At 42.8% G+C, this 15,683-nt stretch overlaps 1 protein-coding gene across 2 annotated transcripts in view; it reads left to right on the forward strand.

Moving 5' to 3' along the window:
- Window positions 1–15,683, forward strand: part of SUDS3 (SDS3 homolog, SIN3A corepressor complex component) — a 1,220,864-nt gene that overhangs the window by 454,221 nt on the left and 750,960 nt on the right. For both annotated transcript variants that reach the window (XM_044068332.1, XM_044068334.1), the window contains one exon: window positions 4,250–4,269. In XM_044068332.1, coding sequence (XP_043924267.1) covers window positions 4,250–4,269 — 20 coding nt within the window. The remainder of the gene's footprint in view (window positions 1–4,249; window positions 4,270–15,683) is intronic.

Here is a 15,683-nt window from a genome sequence, read left to right on the forward strand (position 1 = left end):
TTCTCTCATCCACTGCTCAAGCAGTTCCTCAGTGGGGCAAAAAACTTAAGACCACCCAAGAGAGCCCCTACTCCAGCCTGGGACCTTAACTTTGTATTGGAAAAACTCACTCTTCCTCTTTTTGAGCCAGCTGCAAGTGCAGAGTTAAAATTCTTTCCTGGAAAACAGCCTTCCTTTTAGCAATCACTTCAGCAAGAAGAGTATCTGAATTACAGGCCCTTATGGCAGTGCAGCCTTTCATCATCTTTCATGCGGACAGGGTGTCCCTCAGGACCAATCCCTCCTTCATGCCCAAGGTGGTATCCAGTGTGGCTTTTAATCAGTTCATTTGCCAGCCTTCTTTTCTAATCCACAGAACAAATGGGAAAGCATACTGCACTCCTTAGATATGCACAGACAACTTAGATTTTACTTAGACAGGACTAAACCTCAAAGGAAATCTGAACAACTGCTGGTGGCATTTGCTGCAGGGGCAGGCTATTTCAAAGCAAACCATTTCTAAATGGGATAGGCCATTGCATTCATTTCTGCTATAAGTACCATGGAAAACCTATCCCACAGGGGATTAGACCCTCTTCAACCAGGGCTGCATCTACCTCTACAGCCTTTTGCAGAGGTGTCCCTACCAGGGACATCTTAGAAGTTGCTACCTGGAGTTATGTACATACTTTCACCAAGTATTACCATTTGCCAATTTTCTCTAAATCCAGAGCTGGCTTTGCCACTGCAGTCTTGCAGGGCCTTATAGCTGGTCCTAATGCTATCTAAATCCCTCCTCCCATCCTTAGCTTTGGGAATCTACCCAAATGTGATGACTGCAACAGTGAAACACGAAGAACATAGTACAGTTGTGTACACTTACCATAAATGTAGATATTCGAGTGTAGTCACTGTTGCAGTCCTGGTTACCCTCCCGCCAGCCCCCTGACTTCTTTTGGTTATACCTCTACTTTCCAGTACTATGCTTAAAAGCTTTCTGGTGTATTTGTTTTATTGTTGGAGGTATACTATTGTATATAGGTGTTTAATTGCTTCCCATTAGGGGGGCACCTGACAGATCTGGGGCAAGAAAAACTGATGTAATGGCGTCGGCTGCATGTTTTATACCCCTGACTACCTGATGTCACGGAAGATGAGACCGCAACCGACGCAGGACCCAAGACTTTGATAATCAGGCCGACTTAGGGCTACTGCAAGCAGATAACCCAAATGTGATGACTGCAACAGTGAATAAATACACTCTAACATCTACATTTATGTTAAGTGTACACAACTGTACTTTTTTTTTTACTGCAACTGTTTCTGTATAAATGCAGCTTTCCCATACTTCCCGCACCTGTCTCAGAAATTTCTTATGTGTAATTTTAACATACAACTAAATGCCTCTTTTAAGGAGTTATCCTTATCAGCATTTTTCTCAAGCTGTACCAGAACCTGAACATGCATGTTACATTACAGAGGAATGTCATTTTTTTATTTGATTTTTAGCTGAGAACAGTTTCACTCTTTAATATATGTATGCCAGCAAACAGAAATGTATGCATCTAACTTACTATATTATTCTACAAATGTTATAGCAAACAAAAGTGTATATGCAGTATTATTTTTAGTACACAGAATTTATATATATATATATATATATATATATATATATATATATACATACTATTAAACAAAACTGTTTATGTCTAAATGTATAGACCTAACAAAACTGAACCCTGTTTCCTGAGTCGCACTGCTGGATGAAATAGTTAAATTAGTAAGTTGTTAAAATATTTCCAAGTAACAAAATATACTCACACTTCTCAACAAAAACACAAGTCCCAGTAAAAGCATAATTCCTAAGGGAAAAACTGCACTTATCCCCAAAAGTGTTTGCAATAAGTATAAACAGTCAAATTTAAAAATAGACTCGTCAGACAGCCATAACATGACAGACCTGTCAAAATTGTAAATAAAGCAAAAGTACTGGTATTTTTACAATACAGTTTCTACAGATAGAAATATGTGGAAGGTTATCTCTAAAAGGGGCATCTGCCAGCCGTTGAAGAACAGAGCTGAACACTGATTTTCTGAAGTCCAGGAGGAGTGCTCACAAGGGCAACAAGAAAGTTCTGAAGTATTTTGCCACCCAGGCTGCTGTTTTCTCATCCTTGGAGCTGAAGCTAACAGTAGTCTGGGTGTATGTGTGAAGAAGCCAAAGGCTTTGGAAGACTATAGACTGCTGTCGTATCCTTGGCAGGATATAACCCCTAGGGCATAAATTACTTCAGCAGTGATTTAACAACATCTGCTGTTATAGTAAGTGAACTTGTTAACCAGTACTATCCTTGCAGAACTTTAACATATATTTAGAATACTATATAATTTTTGTAACTAGGTTGTGGCTAAAAAGGGTGCAGATGGTTCAGTCAGTGTACCTACACTAACATTGTGGTATTTGCTAGTGTATCAGCTAACCACTTTATATGTGAAGTAGTGGTTTCATGTCCAAAAAATTGAGAGTACTTTTTGGATAATGAATGCCCTATGATTTCCACTATTGTGATGGTTAATTAGATGATGTCCTTACATGTCACTGTTGCAGTATTCATAACCTAAGTTATCTCCTGCCAACGATAGCCCAACGTCCTGCCAGTGTACCAAAGTCTTTAGTACTTACAGGTCTCGTATGCCACATGTATGCTCCCCACGCCAGGCGTAGGGCATAAAGGTGACATGCTGAAGCATACACTCAGAACTTGTTTGCCACCAGTCTGAATGCCATCATTGAACATCAGTCTGAATGCCATCATTGAATGCCAGTCTGAACGCCCTTGCTGGTTACCAAACCACTTCTCAGATAAGTGCCCCATTCTTCTTATCATTCTTTTTTCCTTAGTACTATTGGGTTCATGTCATCCGGAAAGGAAACACGTCAAGTGTGGGAGGCAGATTCTCCCATGGAAATCATCATGACCATTGTCTATTCTGTTAAGAGTGCTTCCCACAACCATACGCAGTGTTCTGTTTGCCAGGCTTTTGTCCCTATGACCCTACATAGTTGTCTATCCTCTTTATCTTGAAAACCAAAGTCTTAAGCTTTTGGCTGAAGCTGCTGTGGCAGAATCTTCCTGTTCCCGAGGGTCAGCTGTCTGCCAAGAAAAAGGCCAAAAACGTCGGTCTGATATGTCTGCTGTCCACCTTCCCCTGGACATCTCTGTCAAAGCTAATGATAGTCCAGGGGACTACAGTGCTGCTGATGCCTCCTCCAGGGGATCATCTGGTGGTTGCATATTCCTCTGGTACGATCCAATCTAAGGCTGGCACAGATGCGACTTGTCAGATGTCCTCAGAGGCTTTACAGATGTCTGCATCTGACAATGAAGGGGAGCCTCAGCTGATTATATCAGAGGGAACAAAAGGGACTCGACAGATCCTAGATAGGGAAGAGATTCCTACTACATTTACTGAATGTTACCAGGGGTCTGACCCTCAGTGTGTGTTTCATGTGCACTTCCTGCAGAAGAAGAAACAGAAAATCAAGTACATTTCCCCTGTAGTTAAGGATCACCAACATGAATGGCAAAATAAGTTTTTATGGTTTCCTGGTACTGAAAGTAGCAAGCACTAAAGAGTTTTAGTTGTAATCATAAAGTTAGAGGTTGACAAAAGGCAGACTGTACATTGTAAAGTAGGTGTATTTTAGAGAAGTGATAAAGTGAGTCGGCCAGTGTGTGCAGTCTGTCTTTGTAAAGAATTATTAGCAACAAGCCCTGGGTGAGGGATTTATTCCTTTTCATTAAAGAATACTTTTCATTTTCTTTTGTTGCAGTGGCTATATTTATGATGAAGGTCTGCACCATATTTGCAGAAATGCCTGGAATGAAAAATGGGGTACTAGCTGTTCTGTGGCTTGGTTACAAGTGAGAATTATGCTGGACCTTGTGTGTCTGTGTACAGTCAGTCTGCGTATTTGTAAGGGTGATGAAGAATGAGCTAAGGGAGATGCAGGTTTGTCACTTCTGTGTCTGGCTAGCTTTACCAGTTATACCAAGGTAGTTGTAAGACAGAATTTGATGGCAAGTCATGGAACTGGAAACCGAAAAGAACAGAGAAATATAGGGCATGTTTAACAACTCTCTTACATTTGTGACTAATTATAATAAATAAACAAGTCTTATATAGCACGGGCAAGAATGAAGTTATTGAAGGTGTATTTTTGAGGCAAAATGTTTAATACATATATATATTTTTTTTTTTCTTGCAGAGCTTTTCTTGCAACTGGAGGTAAGTATTTTTTGTGGACAGTAAAGTAGATCATTAAGTGCACTTGCATGCACTAGATTACGTACTGTGACTGTAGAGAGTCAAATTTTGTTTTTTACTCAAGGTATAAATTAGTAATTTTTTTCATTGTTTCATATGTTTTGTGAAAGAATAATGCATGCTTATACAGTGAACTGTATTTATTCATAGAACACAAACTCTTTTGTCCCCTTTGTGTTTAGCAGAAGTAATTGTATTTTTCCCCCTAGGTGGTACCCTCCCAACTCCCTTGCTTGCCAACAGTCAGTCCTGTCCTGCTTGTCATGAGCTTATTCATTCCTCTATTACACAGTCCATTCTGTCATCTAGCACCGGGCTGCTAGCTGACCTTAGGAGTCATTATTTAGGCAGCTGGAAAGGATAATAGTTTGTACATGAAAAAAAAAACGGTCTTCCCATACTATAACCAGATGAGCATGGAAGTCCCACATTACTGCCACAGTTACATATTCATGCTTTTGCTTATTATCTGAATCATGTCTGCTGTAAAAGAATGTACAACCAGATGAACATACACAGCTTTGCCTGTACTGCTGCGTGGCACAATATTGGACTTTGCCTGGTGTCTTACTGCCTTTCCCCCTAGGATGGGCAAACTAGCATCTTCTGTTCAATTTCACCCTCTCTCCATGTCTCACTGCCACCTGCAAATGCTTTACTGGTCAAGCTTACAAGAGAGCTTCATTTGGTTGGATAAGTGGATGATTTCATTTCAGCATTTTAATAGCTTAAAATTGTCATCATCAGTTTTCTAAGTTTCAGGTCTTTTTTTTTTAAACTTTTACTTGTAATACCTACCAGAAGATTTTACAGAGGCAAATGGACTACATTCTCTTTATGTGCAAACATTGATATTGTTCCCGTCTCTGCTCCAGTTCCTAAAATGCTAACATTTTTGACGGGACTTTTTCAATCAGAGTTCAGCTACTCCTCAGTCAAAGTTAATTTGACTGCAGTTTCTTCCTGTCATCAAAGGTTTCAAATCATCTTCAGCAGACTCTCTCAAATTCTGTAAGCATTCCGTAAGTGAGTGATTTTCTTCCAGACTACCACTGACGCAACCTTCCCCCGCCACAGAACTTAAACTTTGTATTGGAAAAATGTTATTTTTCCCCGTTTGAACCTGAAGCAGAAGCATTTTGCATGAGTGCCAGTCGGCCGAGTACCTTCTTTTTGTATTCCGACTGCTTAGTTGAAGACCTCCTCAGATAAGTACCCCCTTGGGGAATCCTCTTTTCTTGCTTTAACGAATGTCAGAGTGCTGTTAAAGATAAGGGACGAAAAACCAAGGGCCGTCATCATAGCTCCAGACTGGCCCAGACAACATTGGTATCCACTACTTCGCAGTCTCTCCCAGTCTCAGCCTTGGCATCTTCCCCTGATACCAGATCTCTTGGTTTAGGAGGGGGGAAAAATTTTGCATCCTCATCTTCAAACTCTGCATTTGGCAGCTTGGCTCATAATTTAAACCTTTCCCAACAGGTGGTTGAGGTCCTTCGTGAGGCCAGGAGGCGTAGCACTAGGGTATCTTACACAGATAAGTGGAAAAGATTCTCCATTTGGATGCAGACTAGCGTGGAAGACCCTTCTCAACCTACTCTTCCTCTTATTCTTGACTATCTGGCAGGCTTGCTTAATGGTGGACTTTCCTTTTCTATCAAGATCCATGCTTTATTTCTGCTCATTGTTCGTTTGAGCATCCCATTTTCTCTCATCCCTTGATGAAACAGTTCCTTGTGGGGCTAGCAATTTAAAGCCTCTCAGAAGGGCACCTACTCCTGCTTGGGATCTCAGTTTTGTTCTTGAGAAACTTACTCTGCCTCCTTTTGAACCAGCTGCCTCAGCAGACCTGAAGTTTATCTCCTGGAAAACTGCATTTCTTTTGGCTATTACTTCAGCTAGAAGAGTTTTTGAGCTGCAGGCCTTAATGGTAGTAGAGCCTTTTATCATCTTCCATGTGGATTGGGTTTGTCTTTGAACTAATCCTTCCTTTATGCCTAAGGTGTTTTTTTCTAGCCTGTCTCTTAACCAGTCTATCCACCTGCCTACCTTCTTCCCTAATCCGCAGAATAAGGGGGAAAGGTTACTGCATTCCCTGGATGTGCATAGACAGCTTAGATTTTACCTGGACAGGACTAAACCTTTTCGAAAGTCGGATCAGTTATTGGTCAGTTTTGCTCCTGAAGCTCAGGGCAAAGCTCCTTCTAAACAGACCATTTCTAATTGGATTGCTCATTGTATTCACTTTTGTTACTTACAGCATGGCAAGGTTCCTCCTCAGAGTATTAGGACCCATTCTACTAGGGCAGCCTCTACCTCAGCAGCTTTTTTAAGAGGTGTACCTACTAGGGACATACTGGAAGCAGCTACCTGGATTTCTTTCCACACTTTCACTAAATATTACAATTTGCCCTTGTTTTCCAAGTCCAGGGCTGGTTTTGCCACTGCAGTGTTGCAGGGCATCCTTACCAACCCTTAAACAGTGGGTGTTCCTCCTCCCTTTTGTTTTTTTACTGGGCTTTGGGAATCAACCCATTCTGTAAGGACTGCAACAGTGAAACACGATGAACATAGTATAGTTGTGTACACTTACCATAAATGTAGATGTTCGAGTGTATTCGCTGTTGCAGTCCTGGTTTCCCCCCCTCCATCCCCCATTTTTCCTAGGGCATAGCCTTTTCCTGGTCTAACCTTTTTTTGGGGGACTCCTGATAGTTAAGGCAAGAAAAACTGAGGAAATGGCATCAGCTGTCTTCCTTTGTACCTGACGTCCTCCCGTCAGGCCTAAACCAAAGGCAGCCGACGTCATATACCAAGGACTTTGGTATTCTGGCTGACTGTGGGCTACCGGGAGCCAGATAACCCATTTTGTAAGGACTGCAACAATGAATACACTCAAACATCTACATTTATGGTAAGTGTACACAACTGTACTTTCTTCCCCCTTCTCTAGGCATGGTCACCATGGATGCCTGTCTTTTGGGGGGGGGGCATTTAGAGGGGAGGACTGTCCAAGGTACCCAGTCTGATGTCCAGGACAGTCTTCACATCAGTGTTCTGGAGATGAAGATAGTACTTCTGGCACTGCAAGCATCAGGATGTTCTTCACCAGGGTGTGATTTCAGTTCAGACCGACAGCATGTCAATAGTGTATGGTACTTGAACAAACAGGGGGGAGGCCACGAAGGTTTGGCAATGGGTGATTTTGTTTCAACAGTTTCTGGTTACAACGCATATCTCAGGAAGAGACAATATATTAGCAGACAATTTGAGCAGATATCTTCTTTTTCTGCATGAATGGTCCCTGAGTCATTGTGTGGCCTTTCAGATATTTTGGCACTGAGGGACTTTGTGTTGCGATCTGATGTCCTTCACGGATGCATCTGCAGTCATAACAAATGGGTTGTCCCGGATTCCAAAGTCTGGGTCCGGCTTGGGCTGATGTCGCACTTCACCCGACATCATCTCTGCTGGTCTTCGGGTATAAAGGCATCAGCCGACGCCATTTTCCTCAGTCTTTCTTGCCGAAGCTGTTGTCAGATCCAGAGATTACTACTACGAATACTACAAGACTTCTAAAGCTGACTCTTTCTTGCCTCAGCCGATGTCAGAAAAAGTCAATAAGTGTTTAACTCGTGGGAAACAAATACCTCATAAAGATTTCCACTCTTACTGTTTGCCTTGTTTAGGCCCAGACCACGACGTAGCAGCCTGTTCGCCTGTGCTTCTTCAACCGAGTCGGAGTTTGCTGAACAGTTTTTCAGCTCAGATTTTACATTATGCCGTCGGATCCTCCGACTACCCAAATTGTTAAAAAAGACCGACGTCCCGAAACCACGGTTAAGCAAAAAAACTGATCAATCTTCAGCGAATCCATGACTATTACTGAGGCTCCTGCTACCTTACCTGAATCAGCCTCAGAAATTTTGCCTACAACTGTGGTTCCTAGTGACTTATCAGACACCATCCCTTTGGATGTCTCTACCCCAGCACGTGGTGCTGCTAGGCCTCCTGCAGCCATGTCTATTAAGGCCTTTGCCAGGGCTAAAGCAGCCAAATCTGCAAAATCAGTGCCTGTTAAACCCCTCAATCAGGCCCACTTCTAGTTCACAAATGCTTACTCTGGCAGAAGATTTAATATCCTTAATTAGGGGATCCCAATCTCACCCAGACAGGGCCTCTCAGCCCTCAGAAAAGAGACCTAGAGCAGAGCCCCCCCGAGCCTGTGTCCTCTGATGATTCTGCGGATGACTCAGACATTACAGACCAGCCAGAGGCTCCTTTTTCCAATTATGAAGACTCCGATGCTGAAGAATCCATTCCAGCTGCCTCTCCACCAGAGGAATTCTCCTTTGGGGAAACCTTACATGCCATGAGAGAACAATTCCAATGGCAGGGACAGGATTTCTCAGATTCAAGAAAAAGGCTTAGGACTTTTCTGCACTTACCACAACATAGGCCCTTAGCTATACCTCCTGTCCTGTCTGTTGTGGGCATTTAATGATGTCTGCACTGCACCTGATTCTTTACCTCCAGCCCCTCCCAAACCAGATAGATTTTGCAGGGTGCCAGACACGCATCACCACCTATACAAGGCCCCCTTGCAGACCCGAAACTATATCCCAGGGGCCTAAGGCAGTAGCCTCGACCACAGCAAAAACCCTATTCCCTCTGAAAGGGAATCCAGGTCCTTAGAGAGATGGGGAAAAGTCTACACCTCTGCTACTCTCTCAGCTAGAGCTTTAAACTGTCAGTTTCACATGATCCAATACCAAGAGTTTATGCTTGATCAGTTAATTAAAAAGCTGTCCTCTGATGAATCTTTAGATAAGAAATATGTATTAGAAATGGTGAATAACATTCAACAGGTTAGTAACCATTCCTTAAAATGTGGCTATGATGCACTGGAGGCTTCATTTAGATCAGCCATGACTGGCACAGTGATAAGAAGGCATGCATGGTTGAAAGAACAGGTCTTACCGGATCATGTTAAAGCTAAGCTATTGGATGCTCCTATGGATAAGGCCAGTCTATTTGGGGAACCTGCCCAGCAGGTAATGAAGAAAATGGAAGAGAAGGCAAAATCTGTACAAACAGTTAAAGATTTCCTACAGGTTCAGCCCCAAGGTTTAGCAGGAACTGGCCTGCCAAAATTGGTCCTTTCCTGACTCCACAAGATCACAAAGGGGCAGGAACAGACGCCTAGGGGCAGAAATCAATCCAGAGGAGGTGCCTACAGAGGACGACAGTGGCAAGGCAATAACCAAGGCACAGACACAACCACTGCCACTGCAACAGGACAATCACAGTGACTTGGTTCTGATTCCGCCTACCAGGGAGCAAATAGCAGCACCATTAGGCGGAAAGTTAGCCTTATTCTCGAAAAATTGGCACTACATCACAAAAGACAAGTGGATTTTGCAAACCATAGACCAAGGCTACCGGTTCCACTTCCACACTTTACCAGGAAAGAGGAATGCCAAACCTGCCCCCAAATCAAAGAATAGAAGCCCTGCAGCAAATAGCGGAATTAACAAAGATGAGAGCTGTGGAAAGCGTACCAATAACAGAACAGGGCAAAGGATTCTACTCCAGACTCTTCCTAGTACCAAGAAAAGAGAAAAACTGGAGACCTATTCTTGACCTGTCCATCTTAAACACATACATCATTGTCCCAAAATTCAAAATGCTGACCCTACAGCAACTTCTTCCCATGCTGGGCAAGGAGTGTTGGCTGGTAACTCTAGATCTCAAGGAGGCATACCTGCACGTCCCCATTTGACCAAATTGCAGAAGATACCTCAGATTTCTTGCAGGATCAGAGCATTATCAATTCTCAGCATTGCTATTTGGCTTATCTACTGCGCCCAGAGTATTCACAAAATGCCTGGCATCAGTAATCGCTCACTGCAGAGTACAGGGAATCCAAATTTATCCATACCTGGACGACTGCCTGTTACAAGCGGACAACAAAAGCAAGCTGACAACAGATTTACAAAGGGTCATTTACTTGCTTCAAGCCCTGGGATACACAGTCAATTTACAAAAGTCAAGGCTGATACCATCCCAGACAAGAACTTTCTTGGGAATTGGACACAGTAAAACAAATGGCATTCCTAACTGCAGAAAAACAAAAAGAGCTTCCTCTTTACTTCTTGGCATTAACAAAGCAGAACAAACTAACAGCAAGAAAAGTTCTGCAGGCCTTGGGCTTCATGGCATCATGCATAATCTTGGTCCCACATGCCAGACTGCATATGAGAAAGTTACAGTGGTACCTGAAGAATTTATGGTCTCAACACAGGCACAGCTTAGAAACAGAAATACCACTAATCCCATGCTTAAAACAGGAGTTCCTGTGGTGGGCTCAGGCATGCCAGTCAAACCCAGGCCTACCCTTCCACAACTTCCGAGCAAGCCAAACCATCACAACGGACGCCTCAGACCTAGGATGGGGGCACACATGCTGGACAAATGCGCATAAGGACTGTGGACTCAGGAACAGCTGCACCTGCACATAAACCAAAAGAGATGCTGGCAGTAAAACTGGCAATGCTAAAATTCAGACCATTCCTCAAAGAAGGCCATTTGATGATAAGGACAGACAACACCACAGTCATGTGGTACATCAACAAACAGGGAGGCACTCATTCATACCCCTATGCAGAATGACTTTGGACCTTTGGAATCTGGCTCTAAGCTACAACATCCAGTTACAGGCAATATTTGTACCCGGAAAAGAGAACACCCTAGCAGACATTTTAAGCAGAACCACCTCGGATGCTCACGAATGGATGCTACACCCGGACATCTTCAAGGCCATCACAAAGAAATGGGGAATGCCACAAATAGATCTATTCGCTTCCCACAAAATCACCAGCTCAAAAATTCTGCACAAGGACATTCCACCCACTTGCATGGAAGGTGGACTCTCTATCCTTCAGCTGGAAAGGCCTGACAGCATATGCATTTTCACCTTTTCCCTTGATGCACAAGGTACTACTGAAAATCAAAGAGGAACGTCCAAGGATAATTCTGATAGCTCCGAACTGGCCAAGACAACACTGGTACCCATTGCTGAGGAGCATGTCTCGGGAGAAATGTGGTCAATACCCCTGATGCCTCTGATGTTAACTCAGAACAACTACTGCATCATACATCCAAACCTAAAAACCTTGCAACTGACTGTCTGGAACATCACATAGCAGTAACTAACCCAGACCTTTCACAAAGGGTTAAGGACATTATCCTTGAAGCCCGCAGACCTTCAACAAGAAGGAACTATGCAGGAAAATGGAAAAGGTTCGTCATTTGGAGTACTGAAAGAGGAAAAGATGTGTCGAACATAGATATTGCTAACATACTGGAGTACTTGGCAGAGCTTCTACATACAGGCCTGTCCTATTCCTCCATCAAGATACATGCATCAGCTATCTCATCAGAATACAGCTCTGATCCTCCTGTCTTTTCACATCCTCTACTCAGGCAGTTCCTCAGAGGGATCAAGAATGTAAAACCTCCTAGGAAGCCACCATTACCAGCATGGGACTTGAATTTTGTACTAGAAAAATTGACACTCCCTCCGTTTGAACCAGCAGCAACAGCAGATCTACAACACCTGTCATGGAAAACTGCTTTCCTACTGGCTATTACTTCAGCAAGGAGGGTTTCGGAACTACAGGCCTTAATGGCAGTGCAACCCTTCCTAATCTTCCATCAGGATAGGGTGTCCATGAGAACTAATCCTACATTTATGCCTAAGGTGGTATCCAGAGTGTCTTTAAACCAGGCAATCCACCTACCTACCTTCTTTCCCAACCCACAAAACAGAGGTGAAAGAATGCTGCATACCTTGGATGTACATAGACAGTTACGCTACTACCTGGACAGAACCAAAGGTAACAGAAAACTGACCAGCTCTTTGTAGCCTATGCAACAGGAAGGGAAGGAAAAGCAATTTCCAAACAGACAATCTCCAAATGGATAGGAAATTGCATAAGATTCTGTTACTCCTACCATGGAAAACCAGTTCCACAGAACATAAGACCTCATTCTACAAGGGCTACAGCCACTACCACAGCTTTCTTAAGAGGAGTGGCAACCAAGGACATTATTGAGGCGGCTACTTGGACCTCCGTGCATACATTTGCCAAGCATTATAATTTACCTCTATATTCTAGATCCCGAGCAGGGTTTGCCACTGCTGTACTGCAAGGGATCCTGACTACACCATAATTTTTATTCCTCCTCCCTAGTTTGGCTATGGTATTCTACCCATTTGTTATGACTGCAGATGCATCCATGAAGGACATAGTACAGTTTTGTACCTACCATAAATGTAGATGTCCGAACTGGATAGCATCTGCAGTCAGCCCTCCTCCTTCCCTCTGTGGTACTCCTAGGGTACTTACCCTCCTAATAGCTAGCTGGGGGGGGGGTCTCTTATGGTGTATTTGTTTGTATATATGTACATACATGTTTATTTTTTGTGTTTGCCTTCTACTATTTTGGAAACATTGGCATTATCCAAAATTTAGCTTTCCAAGAGGCAATTGGCATCTGGGGCAAGAAACACTGAGGAAAATGGCGCTGATGCCTTTATACCCGAAGACCAGCAGAGATGACGTCTGGTGAAGTGCGACATCAGCCGAAGCCGGACCCAGACTTTGGAATCCGGCTGACCGAAGGGCTGCCTGACGACAGGACAACCCATTTGTTATGACTGCAGATGCTATCCAGTTCGGACATCTACATTTATGGTAGATACAAAACTGTACTTTTGCATCCCTTGACAACACCAAGTGCAGCAGCTATTATGCCTTAGTCTCTCCACACGGACAATCACCTAGGGATGTTCTTCTGTATGCTTGGCCCCTGGGTCTTCTGTATGACTATCCCCGACTCCGCTGATAATAAAATTTCTTCAGAAGGTAGCCCACTGCAGAGCAACTGTAATACTCATTGCCCTCTTTTGCCCCCATCAGGTGTGATTACCCTTTCTGTGGCCTCTTCTGGTTTACCCTCCTTGTGTGCTGGATCCTGTCCTGGATCTTATCTCTCATGCAGTGGGCTTGGACCTGCCCAACCTCTGGACTCTCAAGCTAACCTCATACTTTCTCCAGTTCCCTTGATGACCAGAGATCCCAGGCTTCAGAGAGCAGTTCTCATTTTGTCCTCTTCTCAGAAGTCATCTACATGCAAAGTCTACACTAGCAAGTGGAAGTGCTTTGATTTTTAGGCTTCTGCTAAGTGTCTAGATCCCTTTTCAGTGCCTTTAGAAGGTATCCTTAATTTCTTGACTGACTTGTTTCATTTGTGATCTAGTTATTCCACTGTTAAAGTAGCTGCCGTTTCCAACCTTCACTCTTGCAGAGATAATATGCCTATGGCAGTTTTGAATAGTTCAAATGTCTTTCTCAGTGGAACCTTTTTTATTGCGACCCCCTCTCCCTTCTTGGTATTTACCTTTTATGTTTCACATGCTGGCTGGACATGGCCCTCTTCAAACACAATTTTTCAGAGTTTCTGAAGGACATGGTTCAATCTAAATAAAACTTAAATTGTCTGTGAGCATCAGTACACCTTGAAGGTGCTGTTTTTGAAAAATTTTTTTCCTGGTGACTGTTAATTCGACGAGGAGTGTGTCAAAGCTTCAGGATTTATTCTTGCTGCATCTGTATCTAGCCTTTCATTAAAGACAGAGTATTTTTAGGAACAGATCCTGCTTTTTGCCCAAGTTGACATCAGAAAACAACTTGAATCATCCATTTATTCAGCAGTGTTTTCTCCCAATTTTTCAAGCAAAGGAGAATATTTACTGCATTGTCTTGATGATCACAGACAGATTAAGTTGTACTTAGATTGAACCATGTCCTTCAGAAACTCTGAAAAATTGTTTGCTTCCTTTTCAAAGCCTGGTTGGGAAAGCCACTGTCTCCTTATCGAAGTGGCTTTCTGATTGCATGTCATTAGTATATAGTTGAAAGGAAAGGCTTTACCTTGCAAATCAAAGGGTCAGTCTACTAGATTCATAGGTTCATATTAGATTACTACTTTGACGCCTTGCAAGCCTAGTCAGTATAACTTAATTTACCCAGTATGTGGCCCCTAAGGACAAGAGGGTAGCATGAATTTGTGCCTATGCCTTGAGTATCATACAGATTGCCTCTGTCTGGCATTACCCAGGTGTGAATTTGCGATTCTCCATCCATTGATCCAAATTGTGTTTGAAGAGGGACAGGGAAGGGCTCTGCTTTACGTGGTTAGGAATCCTGTTCTAAAGAAAGGGCAATCTCTGAGACACATACCTCTCTCTCCAACATGTTTTGTTTGAGTTGCTAACTAAGTTTATATCCCTAGATCAGGTGACCCTCATGCTGTTTTAACTTGCAGATATGTAACAGCTTCATCAGGTGTGGATTTGTGAGTGCGTTGTAGGTCAGGCTTAGGTTACCCTTTAGTAGTTGGTAGGAGACAGAGGAAAGAGATAGGGCTTTTAGTCTGTCTGCATAGGACATACTGTTTTGCACCCTATGTTTTCTGTGTGAGGAACCTCTGAGGTTGCTCCAGCTGCTGTAAGTGCCTATAACCAAATAAGGCGACAGAACTATTGAGCCGAAAAAGTGAACTCACTGCAGTTTATTAAAAAAAAACAAAACAAAAACACAGTAGACAAGTTAAGCGCTTTCATCCGAATCTGGACTTCATCAGATTGTAATTGACAGCCTGAAATTTGATCTCCATATAGACCAAACCATCAAAAAAGTGCACAACAAACTAGGATTCTTATATAGAAATAAACATTTTCTTACAAGTGCTACAAAAATTGCCATTGCCAAGACACACCTTCTATCAACACTCCTATATGCATCCCCTATCTTAACAAACCTCCGTAAGACAGACCTTGCCAAACTTGAAGCATGTTACAACAAAATTTCCAAATTTGCCACCAACGCTTTTTACAAGTCTCATCATTGGTTATCACTAAAACAGCTCAATTGGCTTGGACTCCCTCAGCTACTACATTTCAAACAACTAACCTTAGCTCATAAAATTATTCACCACCCTGAAAATACTCCGGCCCTCAAAGACATCACTCAACCACAAGATCCCTTCGCTCTAACAAAAACTTCAAGTCACAAAATCAAAAAACTTAGCAGGTGAATCCCTTTTCTCTAACTACACTTCCAAGCTTTGGAACCGCCTACCAAACTCACTAGTTACCATTTCCTCAACAGTACACTTTAAAAATCTCCTAAAAACCCACCTCGCTAATTCCTGGCTCTGTTCCTGCATCTCCCCAGGATAGTGCACTGTCTTATCTCATTCTGCTCCTTAATATCCCTTCTAACTCTCCATGCTCAACTCTGTCTGAT

Source organism: Protopterus annectens, chromosome 4.part0 (genome assembly GCF_019279795.1).
Source record: "Protopterus annectens isolate FY-2018-M chromosome 4.part0, PAN1.0, whole genome shotgun sequence".
Lineage (NCBI taxonomy): Eukaryota > Metazoa > Chordata > Ceratodontiformes > Protopteridae > Protopterus > Protopterus annectens.